The following is an 18,791-nucleotide window of genomic DNA, read 5'->3' on the forward strand; positions in this document are numbered from 1 at the left end:
GGGCCGCGGAGGCCTCCCGAAGAGGCCCCTGCCTTTCCCATCAGGAAACACATCCTGTGGGCGTCTGGCCGCTATTTGTTGCAGTTGGCTACGCCCTCTGGCTCTCCAAAAACAGCCTCAAAAACAACCATTTCCTCCCTGCCGAGAGACGGGGAAGACGCAGGCGCGAGGCACACTCACACACGCACGCGCCTCCTCTGCCGTCTGCTCTCCAGGCCCAGCTGCTCCGCGGCAGAGGCGCCGGCAGGGGCTCAGACCCACCGCCCGCTGCTCCCCGTTGCCCCACTCTGCGCCCGCCCCACGCTGGTCCCTAGAGCGGCTGGCCCCGCGCCCTCCAGCCTCGCCTGCCTGCGGGTTTCTGCGTGCCGTGGCCTCCGCCCCCCAGGAAGACGGCGCACTCAGGACTCGGGGCTCTCGCTGCTGCCCCTGCGTGCCCCCCGGGATGGGAGGCCCTGGCCTCGGCGCAGGCCTGGCGCTGCTCCAGGTGCAGGAGGCCGGGTAAGGGGCCCGCGAGGCGGGCGCCCCCGCACCTGCCACCCAGGCCTTCCCGCCGCCACCGAGCATGAGCGGGGACGTCCTCTAGCCGGCCCCGCTGACACGCTGACCGACCGCGGCTGGGACTCCCCCACGACGCGAGCCAGCACCGTGGCCGCGATGACTGTCCGCAAAGTGGTGGCCACGGCCGTGCTGGTGGCCCTGGTCTCTCTCGTCCTCAACAATGCGGCGGCCTTCACTCCCAACTGGGTGTACCAGACGCTGGAGGACGGCCGGAGGCGCAGCGTGGGGCTCTGGCGGGCCTGCTGGCTGGCGGAGCGGCCCCGGGGGGCGCCCGGCCCGGGGGCCAGGCCGGGGCCGGCCGACGCGCGCGACTGCGAGGCCCTGGGCTGGGGCTCTGAGGCGGCCGGCTTCCAGGAGTCGCGAGGCACTGTCAAACGTAAGTCGGCTTGTCTCACCGCCTCCTTTAGAGTGGCCATCCATGTTCGCGGGGCGCGCAGCTGAGGGGAGAGGCGCGCTTGGGGACCCGGGTGCGACCCAGGCTCCACGCCCACCTGCCCTGGTCCCTTTGGGACAGAATTCTTCCTGTGCAGGAGGGCGCTTTTCTCTGCTGTTATGCGTAGCTAGGGGATGGATACAGTAACTGAAGCAAGGAAAACGCGTTTTTCGTGGTGGATAATAAAGATTGCTAAGGAGTGAAATAAACAAGGCACTTAAAGCACGCGGCTGGGTTTGGACCTCGCTCCACAGTCGTCAGGGTCCTCAGGGCTGTGGGCAGCACTGAGGGGGACTCTCGGGAGCGCTGGCTGGAGGTGGCGGCCCAGCAGAGACGGGCAGACTGAGGCCTGCGGGGGGCGGGGAGGAGCCCAGGGCTCGGGCTGCCCCGCTGCCCCCAGCGGCCCCATCTGGTTGGTCACGTCCAGCACGGGGTCTGGAAGGTGGGAACTTCACCTTGAAAGCAGGGTTGGGTTTGAACATTTGCGAGGGAAGGTCCAGGCACATGAAGACACCTGACACTGAGCATGCAGACGCGGGGTCACAGCGGCCGATGTGAAAGGCCGCCACCCGGGCTGGCGACAGCCCATGACAGCTGTGGACAGTCCCCGACGCACAGACCTCCTTCCCTTTCTGAAGGTAGCTCTCCTCCCAGGAGAACGCGGCCTCCAGCGGGGCTTCGGCCGGCACAGGCACAACTGCCCCTAGCCAGCTGGGCCCCCAGGACTGGGCCCCCTTGGGAGCTGGCTGGGGGCCGTTGTCTCCACTTGGCAGGCAGAGACAGAGGCTGCAGGAGGCGCAGGGTCCCGGCAAGCCCCTGAGGGGACGCCTCCCTGTCTCTGCAAGTAGAGCCCTCACTGCACAGCTGGGGGGCGTCTCATGGGGAGCGGCCAGCCCCCTGCCCTTCGTAAGCAGAGGCCAGAGCCTCCCTTAACGCAGGCAGAGCCTAGAGGAGTCTGCCTGTCCCGTGAGCTCTCAGACCAGGGTTTTGTGAGACGCTGGCAGGTCCTCTGAACCTGGGGATCTGGGACCTGCCGGTTGGAGGGGGGTCCTCTTGGGGCTCTCCATCTGTGGTGAGGGGCAGTGGGAGCCAGTGACCGGGGCTCCAGCATGGGCCCGGTGCAGGCCATGCCTCCCCGACCCCCAGGGGCCCTGTGCTCCCCTTCAGGCTCCCCCGCCTCCCGGGGCTCACGGCTGCCTGCCACAGCCCCCAATACCACCACGCAGGCGCCCGCTCCAGGCACCCCCCACCTGCCCCCTTGCTGAGCCAGTACGCAGCCTGCTCTGGAGCCCCACGCCTGCCCTGCCGTGAGTCCCAAGCGGCTGCTCACCTGCCCTCACTCACTGTCCCACCTGCCCGCCACCTGAGAAGGCCCTGAACAGCTCTCAGAATGGCCTACTCCCGTACTCAGCACTTGCAGCAGCCAGCCCTTAACGAGGCCCCGAGCATCAGACATTTCCCCAAAGAAGGGGACGGTCAGAGCAGCTGCTCACGCTCGAGCTGCCACCAGGAAGAGGCGCTGACACCCTTCTCACCAGCTCCCTGCAACAGAGCACTGCTGCCCTGGGGGGTCCCGAGAGGCAGGGGGCTTCTGGTCTTTTTCTGGCCTGTCCCCGTCAATCCAATCAGCAGCTCCCAGCAAAACCCCAGCCCAGGTTTCGCCCGATGGTCCAGCCTCCTGCTGAGCCAGGGACGGGAGGAGAACGGGGTGGCCTCGACCGTGAGATCACCTCTGTTCGTCCACCCTGGGCCCCATGCCGCTTCGTCCAGAGCCAGGCCGACCTGGAGGTCCCAGACCCCATGCAGGTGCCCAGGGCAGCCTTCGGGGACAGTGGCCACGCTCCCGCCGGCTCTGTGCCCGCGTCCTGGCATTGCCTGCGGAGCCCAGCCAGAGCTGCTAGGCACATGGGGCCAACTCTGCCACCCCTGAGGGGGCAAGCTCCGGTTAGGGTGTCCCGAGCGCTGGGTCAGGCCCCCCAGCCACCCCCCGTTGTGTTTGGTCCGTCGCAGAGCACAGGGCCCACGCCCCACGCCGCTGGCTGAGCACGCCCTGCAGCCCTGACTTTCGATACTGATCAGGTGGGGGTGCGGGGCGAATCGGTCTTGCTTCCCGACCCCTGTTCTCTCTGCCACTTTCCATCTGTCCGTGTGTCGGACACTCTGTCAGGCCCTGACACAATCCTGTCCTTTCCCTGAACCAGGGGGGAACATGAATAAACAGGTGTCCAGTCTCGAGCTTCGCCTTCACGGCTCCTCCAAACCCAGAGCCACTGCCCAGGCTGCATGCCCAGCAAGTGCGAAGACCCGCCAAACACCTGGGCGCCTGGGCTCGGGGGCACTGGTGGGACACGTCCGCCTGGGTGGCTGGGGAGGGGCGAGGCTGAGAGGCGAGTCCGCGCCTCAGTTCCCCCAGCCCCCGCTGACTTGGGGAGGCCCTGCTCGGGCCAGGAGGTGGGGCTCGGGGCCACGCTGCGCCGGGACCCGCACCCCACAGCGTGGAGGCTCCCGGCACGGCTGGCCAGTCTGCCTGCGAGGCTGAGCCCCGGGGACCAGAAGGACTTTCCTGAGCTCAGGTGGGCCCCACACTTGTGCTCTGAGCATCCATCACCCTCAACAGCCCTCGTCTCCACCTCTGCCTCCAAACTTGTGAACTCTTAGAGTAGCAGGGCCTTCCCGTAGGATAAAGTTGTTTGAAGGGTAAACGTGGTTGCAAAACAAGTCCAGGTGAAAAGGCAGGAAGAGCGTGATGAGCAGCCTCCCCGGAAAAGCCTGCGAGTGGCCGAGCCCCATGCTGACGGGGGACCCGTGTGGCCTCCCGCTCCCACATGGGGTCAGGGGACCCTGGAAGCCCTAGCAAGCAGTCAGGAGGGTTCCTGCAGATCACGAGACCCGCTGCCCTGCCGCCCAGTGTGGGGAGGCCAGGGGCCTGAGCCCGTGTGGGGACGTCGGGCTCCTGGGGCCTGCCCTGAGCTCTCTGGCTCCTTCCTTTAAAGGTCAGGGTTCCCAGAGACCGCGGCCTCGTCCTGTGGTCGCTCTGACGACTACAGAGCCCAGGACAGTGAGGTGGGGGCGTCAGGCAGAGGAGCCATCTGTCCATCCGTCCATCCACCTGTCTGGGAGTGCTCCTGGGCCCTTGGTGCTGGGCACCAGTCCACCCGCTCACCTGTGCAGAGCCCAGGGTGCCCACAGCCCCGAGCAGCCGCATGGCACAGGCTGGGACCTGGGAAGGGCGAGACCCCTCGAGCTCTGCACGGCAGGAGAGGGGCCGGGGACGAGCCGCCTGAAGCCCCCGAGCAGAAGGAGTGATCCTCTGGTGGAAGCGGCACAGCTGACCACACACACTAACGGAGAATGCCGCCCGCCCACAGCGTGCTGCACCCGAGGCCCTGGGGCAGGGGGCTTTTACATTCTGGAAGGGCCACGGGGAAGGGGCGGACTTCACAGCTGAGGGCTCTGCCATCCAGCATGCGGGCAGGACGGTATCCCCCCCGACGGGCCTCTGGATGACACCACCCAGCCCCCACCTCTGTGGTCCGAGCACCAGACTGCCCCCCATGCACGTCCCATGCGTCTCGTTCAGGGTCCAGGGTCTGGGATGCAGGTGGGTGGGGGCTGGGGAGGGGGTGGTGAGATTCGGGGAGGTGGAGGGAGGAGCCCCAGGTGGGCAGGGAGCCAGGCTTGAGCAGCCTGGCCGGTGCCGACCGTGCTGACCGCCGCTCCCCTCCCTCCCGCCCCGCAGTGCAGTTCGACATGATGCGAGCCTGCAACCTTGTTGCCACGGCAGCGCTGGCAGCCGGCCAGCTCACCTTCGTGCTGGGGCTGACCGGCCTGCCCCTCCTGTCGCCCGACGCCCAGTGCTGGGAGGAGGCCATGGCTGCCGCGTTCCAGTTGGCGAGTAAGTACCCGGCGGGGTGGCAGGTCGGCTGCGGCTTTTAGTCACGGCGGCCCCCACTCGTCACTGTGTGCAGCAGCCAGACAGAAATATACATGGTGGGGGGGAGGGCACTGCGGGGCAACCCGAGGGGTTTGTGTCTCTTTGCCCGAGGCCTCCCAGCCCTTCCCGCCGTCTAAGGCGAGGTGACCACACTCGACACTTGGTGACCCGTTTGGCTTTTCAAAGTCTCTGGCACCTGCTGTTTCTTTGCCCCGCGGCAGCCCGGGTGGCAGGCAGCCTGGGTTCATTCTCCTCCTGAGAGGCTGCCGCAGCCTGCTGTGGGCACGTGGGCACGTGGACAGAAGTGGGCGCCCTTCTAAGCACTGCAGCCTTCCTGGCTAACAGTCAGCAGATAGGGAGTTCCGGGCATGCATGTGGTTCCCAGCTGGCGATCTACAGGCTTAGGGTTGGGCTCGGGTTATAGCTGTGGTTGCCTGGGGCTCGGCTGGGATCAGATGAGCGTGGTGGGGGCGATGCTGGGGAGAGGGGCGAGGCCGCAGGCCCTCAGCGAACAGTCCAGAAGCCGCCTGGCGCTGGGGGTGATGTGGGTGGGGCAGGGCCTGGCCACTGCCGGCTTCCGAGGACAAGAGCAGTGGCCCCACGGGTGATGAATGGGCCTGGCCAGGGAGGCTGTGCAGTGGCCAGGAATCCCTGAAGCCGCCCATCTGTGTGCCCCGGGAGTAGGGGTGGGGTGGGGGCGCATCTGTGCTGGGTTCCCCCCCCACCCCCCGCCTGTCTTGCTGGCCCAGGTTTAATCATCGTGGGATCCTGGCTTTCAGGTTCCTGCTGCCCACGGGGAAGGGCAGGTGGGGGCTGACAGGACTGGGGGCGAGGGGGGCAGCCAGGCATCCGGCCCGGGGGAGAAGCAGCGCCCAGTGGTGAGGCTGCAGCCCAGCCCCGGGGGGGGGGGGCAGGAAGTGCGAGTGAATCACGGGGGACGATGGATCCCGGGCCCCCCCACTTCCTGGAGAAGCGCAGTTTCCAGAACGCGGCTGACAGCTGGCAGCACTCATGCTGGGAAGTGCCGGGTGGGACCCAGAAACGGGCCCTACTCACAGGGCGGTGCGGCCCTCAGCCAGTCACTTCCCTGGGGCCGGGCAGCCCGGGGCACCGCGAGGCCCAGGAGGGCGCATAGTAGGTGTCGGGAGAACAGGGCTGCGTCCGCCCCTGTGGTCACCGTGAATGGGGTGAAGCCACAGGGGTGACGCCCACCCTGCCTGGGGCGACTCTGGGGCCGGGGACCGCCGCCCCCTCCCTCCTCCAGGACCGTTCCACGGGCCGCCTCTGCTGAGCTCGGGGCTGTGGGTCTGTGCCTCGCTGAGAGCCCCCCTCCCTCACGAGGGGTCATCTGGAATTCCATCCCTTCAGGAAGGAAGTGGGAAAGCTGGATTAAAGACAGATATTCGAGTGGCGTTAAAGGAATAACAGTAACAGCTCTTGACTCAGAAAGGGACTCCTCCCTGAAGAAGGACCGAGCGTGACACCGCACCTCAGAAGACACGTCTCTGACACACTTACTTGGAATCACTAGAAAACGTATTGTGGGTTTGGTGTTAAACCTGACATCTTACTTCCTGCAAACTCTTGTTTCAGAACAAAACTGTACTGTTTCCAAGTAACACACAAAAAAATCAAAGCGGGGGAGCCCTGCCCCATTAACTGAAACCACACTGTCCTGCAGCAACGGGCGCAGGGGGCACGCCCTGCAACCTGGGCATCCCCAGGCCAGCACCGCCTCTGGGAGGCAGGACTGGGCTCTGCCCAAACCCGTCAGGCCGGCAGAGGCCGATGGAAAAAGCCAGAAGCCCGCAGGGCACCTGCAGCCCTTCCGCGATCCGTCCCCCTGCCTCCGCAGGCCCGCTCCCCGCCCCCGTCCCCGTCCAACTGGTCACCCCCCACGGGGCTGCTGTGCCCAGAGAGGAAATGCACTTGGCCCTGTTTAGACTGTTTCATTGACAAACAGTAGAGAGCACAGCACTGGGCCTTTCTTCTATCACGCGGCTAATTTTAGAGTTAGGTTTTTTCCTGTGCTCTGGTCTGTTTTAAACAGTCAGGGAGAGACTGAAGGGCGCCAGGATATCCTGTCCCAGGAGGGGGAAATGCCTGTTGGTACCTGTTATGCAAGGGAACCTTGAGTCCCCACTGTGGGGCCAGAGGGTGGGCGGGGGAGAGAAGGTGCTCGTGGAAGGGGGGAGCAAGGCTCCCTGGGAGGTGGGAGCACGAGGACCAGCCAGAGAGCAACACCCCAGTGGGAGGAGGCAGGAGGGCAGCCTGCGGCTTTCTTGGTGATCCCACAGCTGCTCTGGGCACTGGTCCCTGGGGCACGGGATGCCCGGCCCAGCTGTGTCAAAGGGCAGCCCCCGCCCCCCATCAGTCAGGGCTGCAAGTCCAAGAGACCCTGTCTCAGATGCCAGGGAGGACGGCGGGAGACAGAGCGACCGTCAGCAATTTCACCTAGTAAGCTCTACTGCACTCAGGCAATTTCTTTGCAGAATCTTCCAAGTGTGATTTTCATTTACCCTAAAGTTGAAAAAACTCCTTGCCATCCCTTAGTCCACCCCACGCGTGAGCTGAACACCCCGTGAAAGCACCCTGCACGGGGCGGGGGGAGCAGGCGCCACGTGGCAGCCGTCTGCCAATGCCGCTCGGCCGGCCCCTCCTCGGACAACAGCCCCTCAGACCCCACAGGGGTCGAGAGCAGCATTTACGTAGACCGTGTGGGCTTCATGTCTGCTGGCCTCCTCTCCACTTCTGCAAATCCTGAGATTTTTTTGTTGAAAAACTTAGCGACATGCTAAGGGGCCGCTTGCCCCACACCCGAGGTGGAGGCTGACTTTACTGTCCCCAAAGCTCAGCTGGGTGATGCATGGTGGCTGTCCTGGCCTCTGAGCCGGAGGAGACCTGCTCGCGCCGACGGCCCCTTTCTGTGCTGTCCAGTCAAGCGCCTGGCTTGGGCCAGCGGCTCACTTTCCTGTCTCCTGCCCCTGCTGCTCCCGTGGCCGTGTCCTTTCCCGGACTCCCCCTGGTTGCCAGGGGTGGGAGGGGGCAGCACTTGTCCACACCCTCTGCTGCTCATGGCGCTGGAAGCCCACCCGCGGCTGAGCCTCAGGGCCCTGGCTGGTGCTGCCCTGGACCTGTGGCAGGCGCCGTGCGAGCTCAGGGCTCAGCCCCACGGTTTCCATTCGCGCCCCCGCGCAGGCTGGACGGCCACTCCGGAGGACGGCCTGTGACAGCCGGCAGAGCCCGAGGAAGCCGGCAGGAAGGAAGAGAGGAGAGGGCGTCTGAGCCACGCTGCCCGGCCGCCGGCCCACAGGAAGGGGCTGTTTGCTTTGGAACATAAGCTTGTGAGGACGGAATCAACTCCACGTGGGTCTACTGCACCTCTCCCCTTAGGCTCGCTTCACTGACATCACGGAAAAGGCTCTGGAGATGCTCAGGAGCAAGAGGCCCTCAACTGGGGCTGAGAGAGACGACGGCCTGGCTTCAGAACCTCATCAAAGTAAACGGCCAGTTTGCTTTCAGGAGGATGTGCATGCGGCCAGCGCAGTAGCTGCCACCTCTAAGTGTCCCCGTGGCTTTCCACTGCCCACACGTGGCGCATCATGGGCCCCGTGCCGACCAAGTCTGCTCAGCCACACCGCCTCTGCTGGCCGAGGGCGGGAGAGGATGAGCGCGGTCCTGCTGGAAACCCACCCGCACAGCTCACTGAGGGTGGCAGAGAACTCTGCCCAAGACAAAGCGCTAGAGAGGCAGGGCTCGGCCTGCTCTGGTCACTGACAAACATCCCTCCAAGAGGCTGTGCTCGCCTGGCCCCTGCCGCTCACAGCCATGTGTGCAGAGCTGTCTGTTCACACGTCAGTTCACGCTGCTTTCATCTGCTAACATAAGAACACCTTCAGTATACTTGCAGAGGAAGTGATAAACGGAGTAAAATGTCAACAGAGTAACCGCCTGTCCTGTTTCCCTCCAAAACAGAGGACGTGCTCGTCAGCGCGCTCTCAGCGCTGGAGGCTCCCAGGGTCCTGGTATCAGAGGCCCAGCCCCTCATCCTAAATGCCCACGTGGTGGGCGTCGCACCTTGGGAGGGGGGCCTGGATCAAGGGGTGGTGATGCCCAGCTGTGCACTGAGGGGCCAGGACAGGAGGACCGGAGGCAGCCTGCCCCCGGCAGGTGGACACAGGACGCGACGCCAGGAAAGTGGGGGAGGGCAGTGTGCGCAGCGAGGGGGGCGCGAGGCCTGCTCAGGCCCCGAGGCCGGGAGGCGCGAGCAGGGATGACACGTGTCCTCCACGGCCTCCGCAGGGCCACCGTGCAGCCATGGGGACTCACGTCCCCAGAGCCGTGACGCACTCCAGGAAGCACCCGTTAGTGGAAGAAGGAAAGGTCAGCTGCACTTCCAGAACCTTCTAAATGCCCTCCTGTGAACCTTACATAGAGAGGGCTCAGAAGACACGCATGTGGCGCTGACGACACACGCGTGACACCGGGAAGCCTGTGTTTGCTGCCCCGTCAGTGGTTGCTGCCCGTCAGCTGAGCCTGTCTGAACCGAGCACAGGCGCAGAGCGCCTGTGACCCGCACCCCAGCGCTGTGTCTGACGACCGCGTTCCAGACGCTGCTGACTTGGGTCACAGTCGTGTTTCCTGCGACCTGTGACAAGCAGGGTCTTACTCAGGCGTGTCCTGAGAGTGGGTCTCGGGTTCCCGGGCCACGTGTACGCCCCATCAGCGTGCCCTGCCCTGGTCTCTGCCAGGGCCTGTCCAAGTTGGGGTCTCATGGCTCACAGGCCTCCACTTATGAATTCAAGGTCCTCTGTCCGTCAGTGACGCAAAGCCACCCACGTCAGACCGCCAGCGGCCCCGGAGGCCGTGGGGAGGCCCAGTGCTTTCGCCCGCCCCCGGGGAGGGACACCGCCAACGGATCCTTGTGTGACACGCATAAGCCAGATGAAGCGTCCCTAGGATGGGGCAATGGGCTCTGAGCACAGTGGAGGGAGGGGGCTGGCGTGCTGCAGCCGCCGTGCTGGGGGAGCACCCCTGGCCGCGCCCGGTGCTCATGCTGTCCCCCGCCCCGCTCCTCCTCCCCCCGACACGGCTGGCGTGCTGACTCGCCCCCCTGCCCCATCCCCTTTGCTCTGAGTCCTGCTGAAAGAAGGCTCAACAAGCGCCCAGACACCATGACATCGAGGGGACGCAGAATGCTTTTGTTTCACAGAACACAGGCCCGAACCCCTCCCATCACGAACGCAAAGCTGGCCATCCAAGACAGTGGGCGCAGGCCGTTTGTCCTCGTGGGCACAGAAGTGCCAGTGTGCATGACAAACAGAATCCGTTACTTTTAACAGGAGGAAGCATGGAGAAGCTTCGGGTGTAACAAGATTCACCAAGTGCCATGGAGAATGAGCACAGGGCTTGGTCAGCGTCACTGCTGCCGAGCACACGACCAAGGCAGGACAGACGTATGAGTCAGACTCTCTGGAAGGTGCAGAGAAGGCGAGACCATAACGCTTGTGCTTCAAGGAAACCCCAGCCTGCGCCCGGCACCCAGTCAGGACGTGGCTATTAGAACCGGGCGCGGGCATCACTGCGACAACCCTCTGCCCCGAGGCCACGCTGGGTCATGTGTGGCCTGGTTTACTGAGGAAAGCAGGCAGAGAGGGGGGACTGGCAGGAGCAGAGTGCGGACGTCATGGCGGAGGACGGGCGAAGGGACTCGGTGGGCTCGGCCTGGCCAGGGCCCAGGGCAGGGCCCAAGACGGTCTGGGAGGGGCAGGGAGTCCCATCTGGACACTCCGGGTCCCCCAGGGCCTTTATCCTAATCAGGCACGTTCGGTTCCTTAAAAACAGACTCAGCCCTGTCGGCACAGCAGAGGGGGTGCCGGGGCTGCCCAGCGGGGGGCTGATGACCCAGGGCTGGGCGGAGGGGCGGGCTCCGGACAGCTTCCTGAGCAGCAGGACCACTGCCTCTGCCCCCATCCTAGTCACCAGGGCTTCCAGCCCAGACCCAGACCTGAACTCTCTCAAGCGCCAGTGCCTGCTGGCTTAGCCCACAGATCCTGGGTGTAAAATCCCAGTCTTCTTATTGTAGGAACCAAAAGATAGGCCTGTGGGGCCCCTGAGAGACAGAACCACGTCTCTCAGTGATGACGGGCCGACACGAACGGCTGACTGAGGGCGGGGAGGCCACACAGGGTACTGTGCACAGTCCTGGACACCCACCCCTCTGGGCCCGGCATGATTGGAAGAGAGACAGGGATGAGGGGGACGAGGGGACGGGACAGGGCGGGGATGCTCTAGGACCAGCTACAGCTGCTCAGACGGCAGAGGAGACGCCCGGGGCCCGGCTCCTGGCCCCCCGCCTGCCCGGTATGCTAGGAATAAGTAAACTCTTAAGGACAGGAATACAACTAAGTCACACACCAATCTGAGCTGGTCCCAGGTATAAAGTAGAAAACACATGTGTTTCCCTTCACTTTGAATGAATTAGGCATTTACAGGTCTGGCGGACCTCACGCAGAGTCACTGCTGGGCCTTTCGGGGTGAGGAAGCAGGTGTCGGCATTCCCTCTGCAGCGGGTGGGGGGTGGCGGAGGTCAGACACCTGCCAGGTCTCAGGAACCACCTGAACCCCAAGACTGTGCCTGGCCAGGACAGATGCCCCACCAGACCCACAGGCCCCGTTGAATGTAGCCAACCCTGAGGCGGGGCGTTGGCGGGGCTGGGCTCCTGGCCCACAGAACAGGGTTGGCCAGAGAAAGGCAGGCGGGGAGCGGGGCGGGGAGCGGGGTGGGGAGCGGGGCCCTCCAGCAGCTGCCTCACCCCGGGCTTCGTCCACAGGTTTCGTCCTGGTCATCGGGCTGGTGACGTTCTACCGCATCGGGCCCTACACCAGCCTGTCCTGGTCGTGCTACCTGAACATCGGCGCCTGCCTACTGGCCACCCTGGCTGCCGCCATGCTCATCTGGAACGTCCTGCACCGGCGGGAGGACTGCACGGCCCCCCGAGTGATCGTCATCAGCCGCTCCCTGACTGCGCGCTTTCGCCGTGGGCTGGACAACGACTATGTTGAGTCACCGTGCTGAGGGTGACCCCCCTCCACCCAGGGACCATCTGGGAATTGGGGTGCTGCTCCCCACTTGAGCACACAAACCACATGCATTGACCACGTTATCCACGGACACAGGGCTTGACCACATGGCATCTGCGCTCTCCCCCGCGGCCCACGTCACGCTCCTGCATGGCCTCGCGCTCTGCCCCAGCCCGCGTTAATTTATTCAGCATCTGCTGAGAGGGGCATCCTGGGTCGTAAGCACTCTGATAAAACAGAACACGGGGAGAGTTTGTGAACTGCATGGAGCTTCCTCCAGGGACTCAGAATTCACAGTCAGACGGTCATGGCTTTACGACAGCATTATGTAAGTGAGGTCCATTTACTCCTGATTATCCTTCTAAGTTAAAATAAAATGCCAATCTCTCACCATGGCTTAAAGCTTGTGTTTTATCCACTATACTGCCACGTGGTGAGGAATCGGGCCAGTCCTATAGTTTTGTAGGCTGACCGTCAGAGAAGGTCCGTGGCAGCGTGGCTGGGAGTCACTCATGCCTCCACTCACAAGTCCCCGTCCCTACGGATCCTGGGCTGCAGCTGCATGACAGCATGTCCACAGTTGACAAGTAAGAGAGAAACGCCTATTGACTTCAAACAATTCAGAGGTTGGCTTGCTTTTTCCCCTAGAAGAGTCTTTACCGCACCCAGCTGGGATCCCGCCACTGGTGGCTTCAGACCTCCGTCCCAGCCCCAGCCTGGCACCAACAGCCCCGGACCCAGCAGTTGGGCTGGAGCCCCGACTCCCCACGCTGAGCACCAGCAGCTCAGAGGTTCACACCAGCCAGCACCCTCAGGCCAGCGGCTGCCCGCCCACATCTGTGAGGCCCGAGGTGGGGGGGGGGGGGGGGGGGCCGCGCCCCCTGGCGGTGGGAAGCGCTGCTGGCATCTTGCAGCCCAGGAAGCCAGGTGGGGGCGGGGAGGCACCTGTGCTAAGTCCTCTGCTGCCTCCCCACGGGCCGGCCCTCTAAGAAGACTAAGAACGTTTAGCTCAGCTGCCGCACCCTTCCCAACGAGCGGTGACCAGCCTGGGGCTCAAAGGCCCTGCTGCCCCAGGAATCTCTTTAGTCAGAGTGAGGGATTGGGTCACGCTGTTGCTTTAGGTAAACCCAAAGCAGGGGAGGACAGCCTCAAAGCACGTCTAGCCTGACAGAGTACGTCAACACAGCTTGGGGGCCACGCGGGGCCGCCCTCCTCCCCAGCAGCTCAGGGTCCAGCCTCAGCAGCATTCCGCACATGACAACACACACTGCAGCAGCCCATTGGTCACGTATGGTCTCTGGTGGAGCTTCTATCAAACGGCAAGTGCCGCCAGCCACTGCACTCCCCAACCAAGGGCCTCTTGCCCACCCGGTGGGCGTGGGGAAAAGCACCTCTGCTCTAGGCCACAATGACCAGGGTCCTACCCGGTTACAGACCCGTCTCTGCAGACAGGAGGGGGGGCGCTTAACTCCCGTCCTCCCCTTCCACCTGACTTCCATCCCTCAACAGTTTTTCTACCCTGTGTGATTAAACTGTCAGATGCTCTTGAGAAGCTCCCCCATGAACAGTAAGTCGCTTATACACAGCCCTTGATGGATAACTTCTCTTGGAGCGATTTTAATTGCATTTTGTCTGCCATTTTGAGGGTTTACTATCAAAACCTTTTTTGGGTGGTGCAATTATCCCCAGAGAGACAAGTGCTATAAATATTTAGTGACTGCAGAATTTTCGACTAGGAAGTGTCCAGACATGAAAATAAATCCAAACAACTGAATCTCAGCCCCCGAGGCTCTGAGCACCATGAGGCCAGCCAGATGCCATTCACATCCCAGTTTCCACCAGCATCTCCTTGAACCCGTGAGACACCACACACGCCAAGAAGACTCAGTGATGGTGACCGTCCCCCCCGGCCCCGCCCTGCGCGAGCAGCCCCTCACCTCTTGATGAGCTTGATGGACCTGAAGGCCTCATCCATATCTCCGATGGCCAGGAAAAAGCTGAAGTTGAGCATGGCGTCCCGCGTGGGCTTGTCGCAGTCCTCCAGCCCCACAAAGTCCCTCAGGGGCCTCCTGCCCACTGCCTGGGGGATGCACTGGGATCCGGAGTCCAGCTGGTCCTCCAGATTAGCTTCTCCTGGCTGGATGACAAACAGCGCTGTTTATCTGTGGGTCCCCATGAAGCCAGTGTGCGCCCTGGGCCTCTCCCTGGGGGACCCTCTGCACAGACCCCACATTCACCAACACTCTTGGCAAAAGCATCACACGTCTGTAGGCCCTCGAAGGGACCAGAGCACGGGGCTCCAGCTTCAGACTGCAGGCGATGCAGGCATCGGCACGCAGGGACCTGCGACTGAGGCAGTGACGTCAGCGGCTTCACAGCCATGAACACCTGAAACCCCCACCCCTCAGCCGTCTGTAAACTTCCTAGAAAGGGCTCTTCCTGCCACGTCTGACCGTGTGCCTGTGCACGAGGCGTTAAAACCACGCCAGCACCACTGCAGGTGGAAGACTTGTGGTCACTCCCGCCTCTGACTACAAGCAGCCACGTGCTCACACGGAAAACGCAGAGCTCATGCTGAGGCCCGATTTTAAGTCACCTTACACTAAAGCCAAAAAAAGAAAAAAAATCCAAGAAAAAGCCGCACATTCAGTTCTGCTGACAGGACAGTGAAAACACAAGTGAAGAAGTGAAGCGGGAGGAAGCACAGAGCTGGGGAGGCAGCTCAGGCGGCACCCCAGGCCCACAGGCCCAAGGCCCAAGGCCCAAGGCAGAGCAACAGGCTGCAGCCTGCACAGGCCCCTCGGTGCAGGGGCTGTGGGCGCCCGGCTGAGAACAGGTGGCTCAGCCAGCGTTCCAGCTGGGCTGGAAGCTCTGCCGCCTGTCACAGACGCGCCCGCCCCTGATCAGCACTGACCTCAGGGCCAAGGATGCTGATTTCAGGTCCAGGCGGGACCGTGGGGATGCAGAGACCACGCCCCAGGGATGGCAAATAACTCATCCAAAATGGTTGCGGCGAGTGCCGACAATGAGCCCATTCGATCAGAAGTTTAAACACAGAAGAGTATGTAACAGGGCATCCCTGCTGGCTCAACTGGTAAAGAGTCTGCCTGCGACGCTGGAGAACTGGGTTTGATCCCTGGGTCGATCCCCTGCAGGAAGGGATGGTGTATGTGACGCACACATGCAGGCTACAGACAGAACCTCTCCCTAGCTGTCCCCAGCGGCACCTCTGCGGGTTGCAACCATGGAGATTTGCATCATCTCTGGTCTTTATTTCCTTATTTGCAGTTCCTGAATTTCCTACAGTGAATATAGGAATGGTAGTTCAGTCAATAAGTCATGTCCAACTCTTGCGACCCCATGGACTGCAGCCTGTGAGGCTCCTCTATGCATGGAATTCTCCAGGCAAGAATATTGGAGTGGGTAGCTGTTCCCTTCTCCAGGGGATCTTCCCCACCCAGGATTGAACCCTGGTCTCCCGCATTGCAAGCAGATTGTTTACAGACTGAGCTATGAAGGAAGTGAGCTTCCCTGTGGCTCAGCTGGTAAAAAATCCGCCTGCAATGCGGGAGACCTGGGTTCAATCCTGGGTGGGGAAGATCTCCTGGAGAAGGGAATGGCTACCCAGTATTCTGGACTGGAGAAAAGAGTCAAACATGACTGAGCAAATATAGGAATAGGAACTTCTAAAAAAACAGCTAGATTTTTTAAAAAGAAGACAGGAAGATGGAAGGGCCCAGTGCTTTTGGGGGAGCCAGGAGGGATACCCGTCAGTGGAGCTGCTGCCCACCTGCCCGCCTTTGACCTTCCCCACACGGATGGCGACCTTGGATCTGCTGGGATCTCAGGGGACAGCTCGGGGCACACGGTTTGCTTGTATAACGAGAGCCCCCAGGGAGGAGGAGGGCCCAAGGACACAGCCACGCCCACAGAGCCCACCTTTCTCGTGAAGTAGTAGTGGGGCACCTGGATCCCCAGGAGCGTCTGGAAGGCGGGGGGCCGGGGGAAGCTGTCCTGCAACAGGAAGCCATGCTCTTCCGAGACGAAGAAGGACAGGACCAGCACGTCTGCCTGCGGAGGGACACGTCCTGTCTTCAGTTCAACAGCAACTTTCCTGGTTCTTGTCTGACCCCACTGGCATTGCCAGGAAGTTTACATGAAACACAGAGAATAGAGTGGCCGACAGGCTGGTTCTCATATAACCCCACTTTTCCTTCCGAGGACCCTGCGCACGACCCCTGTGGAACAGGGTGGGTCCAGAGAGGTGCACGCACGAGGGTCAGAGGGTGTTTTCTGGGGCCACTGGGCGTCTTGCAAAACAGGACAGTGGAAAGTGGTGGAGTCTAGGCCCAATGAGGGGATGAGGTGTTGGGGAGGGAGGCCCTGCAGAGAGGGGAGGGCAGTGACCAAGGCTGGGGGCCCGCTGATTGGGGAACGACTGAGGGGACCTTCATAACTGGACCCCACAGGACGCGCCCAGATCAAGGGTGACTCCGATCCCTGAGAGAAAACGGCGCGTGAGAGAGGGTGGGGCCAGCTCTCGATGTCAACCCATAGGGGAGAGGTGTCCCCTGACGTCCTGGAGGTGGAGACTGGCTCCCCGGAATCCGTTCCCTACCACTTCCCCAGGGACCACGTTGGGAAGAAGAGCATGCGCTGCCCGCCCGTCCAAACACACAGGCGACTGCGCAAGGAGCAAGGGGCCCACACTGGCCTCGGCCGGCATGCTCCTGTCCGTGGGCTGCGGTGGGGCGCTAGGCACCTCCCGCACGGCTTCGCACACGAACAGCCGCGGCTCGCTCTGATCCCAGAAGTGGTTCATGGGCACGAGGGCTGTCAGCCTCTCATCCTCCAGGGCCTGGCTCCTGAAAGAGAAAGAGACCCGCACGCGTAATACATCGAGGCCCTGAAGAAAGACCAGCAGGGACGCTGACGGGTTTCTGCATCCCGAAACCTGGGGCCGCCTGTGGGCCCTTGAGTCGCAGCCCTTTCGGAAGCTCAAGTTTCTGGCCCATGACTCCAGAACCTCAGAACCGAGGAAACAGATTAGACTCAAATCCCCAGGATGGCCCAGGGGAGCGGGCTTCTGTTTCACCTCTGGTCCTCACTGCTCATGATCACTAAGCTCTTCCAAGTATGAAGAAAACTTAGCAACAAATTGCCTCCAAGCCAACAAGTAACTGAGCATCATTTTCAACATCTTTTTTCAACAAAGTCCTCCCAAACCATAGTCTTACTTCTTTGTCTCCTGCCCATTAATGGACAATGTCTCTCTTTGATCTATCTGTCCCGTCTTGAGGTCGAGGATGGTTACTGTGTCCATATCCACGTCGTAGAAGCAGATTCTGGAGTCAGGGCTGTTGTCGGCCTAGGAAATGAGAGCTGGAGCTCAGTGTACCCACCCACTGATGTCCCACGTGCTCGGGAGAGGCACCTGAGGTCCCAGCAAGTGACTCTCCAGACTGCGGAATTCCAACGTCAGCTTATGTGCATCCCACTGAAATGGCTGTGGGTTTACTATTCTCTAATTTCAGCCGATCACCCAGAGTGGCTGGGCCCACCGCTGCCCTTCAGCCCTGCTTCTCTCCTCCCAGCTCTCACCAGGGTTGTAAAAATTTACTTGCGTCTGCTCATCCACAAGGGTGGGGTCGAGTCCCCCATTTGACACATCACTTTGTGTTTACAGTACCCAGCAAAGTGCGCGGTACACACACGGCAGTGAACAACCCACTCTGGAATGAATGATTGAATGAGAGAGTGAATGAATCAGTTGAATGAGTGAATGAGTTGGTGAGTGAACGAATGAGTGTGTGAATGAGTGAATGACAGAGGAGCTCATGAACAGACACTGACGGCGGGAAGGCACCAGTTCCTCTAGAACCAACGCCCCTGCCACCTAGCTCCTTCACACCCACTCTCAAAGCAAGAGGCTCCAGGTCACCCCTGCTGCCCAGAGACCTCAGTCTGATGATGGAAAGAGGCAGAAAGGAAGAGGTGAGGGTCTCTGCAAGAACCACTGCTTCTGATGACACAGGGAGTGAAGTGAAGGAAGGTGGCAAGGCGGAGGGAGCCCCAGGGGGTGGAGGGGGCACCGGGGCTGCGGGAGGGTAGGGCAGGCAGGGCAGCACATGCAGGGACCCACCTTGCTGAGGAGGAGGCTGATCTTGCTGCCACTGGCATTGCATCTGAGCGAGGTCAGGCCCCCCACGCCTGGGACCAGCTCGGCCAGGCTCTTGCAGCTGCAGTGCACCTTGGCCTCTCTGTGGGGAAGGACGCGGTCTCAGTGGCCCTGCTGGGGAGGGCAGGCGAGCCCTTCCCCTCAGGCTGGGAACCTGGGCCCAGCGGCTCTCACTTCAGGAATGCGAGACCCAGGAAATGGGCTGGGCTCAGAAGACAGGGCAAGTTTTTACATTTTTTGGTGGAGATATAATTGACACATATGTTATCTGAGTTTCAGGAGCACAGTGTAACAATCTGCTATTTGTGTGGTTGAGGTTTTAAAGTTCTGTTTTTGTCAACAGGCAGGAGCACTATCTCCTTCCCATCACAGACAGGAGCAGCAGATTACAGATGCCGCGCCGTGCACACAGCACGGCCGTGGGCTCTGCTGCTCATGCTTCGTTACAGCCATGTGCTTTTCCACTGTGTGGAAACTCAAATTTATTACACTAGTCTCCTGTTTAGGTGTGTTTAGTTTGATGCCTCCAGAAACAAAACTGACTTGTACAGATAGCTCACCATGACTTTCTTTATTCACATTTCCTTACTTTCCCCCTAGTGTTC

General features: G+C 61.9%; 2 protein-coding genes across 4 annotated transcripts in view; one reads left to right on the plus strand and one right to left on the minus strand.

Moving 5' to 3' along the window:
• Nucleotides 1-18,791, minus strand: part of IFT140 (intraflagellar transport 140) — a 53,523-nt gene that overhangs the window by 12,376 nt on the left and 22,356 nt on the right. For 2 of the 3 annotated variants that reach the window (XM_061152499.1, XM_061152497.1), the window contains exons 14-18: nucleotides 18,151-18,268; nucleotides 17,246-17,376; nucleotides 16,723-16,873; nucleotides 15,948-16,079; nucleotides 13,946-14,145 (exon numbers count right to left, since the gene is read on the minus strand). In XM_061152499.1, coding sequence (XP_061008482.1) covers nucleotides 13,946-14,145; nucleotides 15,948-16,079; nucleotides 16,723-16,873; nucleotides 17,246-17,376; nucleotides 18,151-18,268 — 732 coding nt within the window. The remainder of the gene's footprint in view (nucleotides 1-13,945; nucleotides 14,146-15,947; nucleotides 16,080-16,722; nucleotides 16,874-17,245; nucleotides 17,377-18,150; nucleotides 18,269-18,791) is intronic. The other variant, XM_061152500.1, reaches the window with a different exon arrangement.
• TMEM204 (transmembrane protein 204) lies at nucleotides 124-12,398 on the plus strand. The gene is made up of 3 exons (XM_061152496.1): nucleotides 124-934; nucleotides 4,731-4,886; nucleotides 11,759-12,398. The coding sequence occupies exons 1-3, from the start codon at nucleotides 655-657 to the stop codon at nucleotides 12,001-12,003; spliced, it is 681 nt and encodes a 226-aa protein (XP_061008479.1). The 5' UTR covers nucleotides 124-654; the 3' UTR covers nucleotides 12,004-12,398.

This window comes from Dama dama, chromosome 10, assembly GCF_033118175.1.
Source record: "Dama dama isolate Ldn47 chromosome 10, ASM3311817v1, whole genome shotgun sequence".
Taxonomy (NCBI): Eukaryota; Metazoa; Chordata; class Mammalia; order Artiodactyla; family Cervidae; genus Dama; species Dama dama.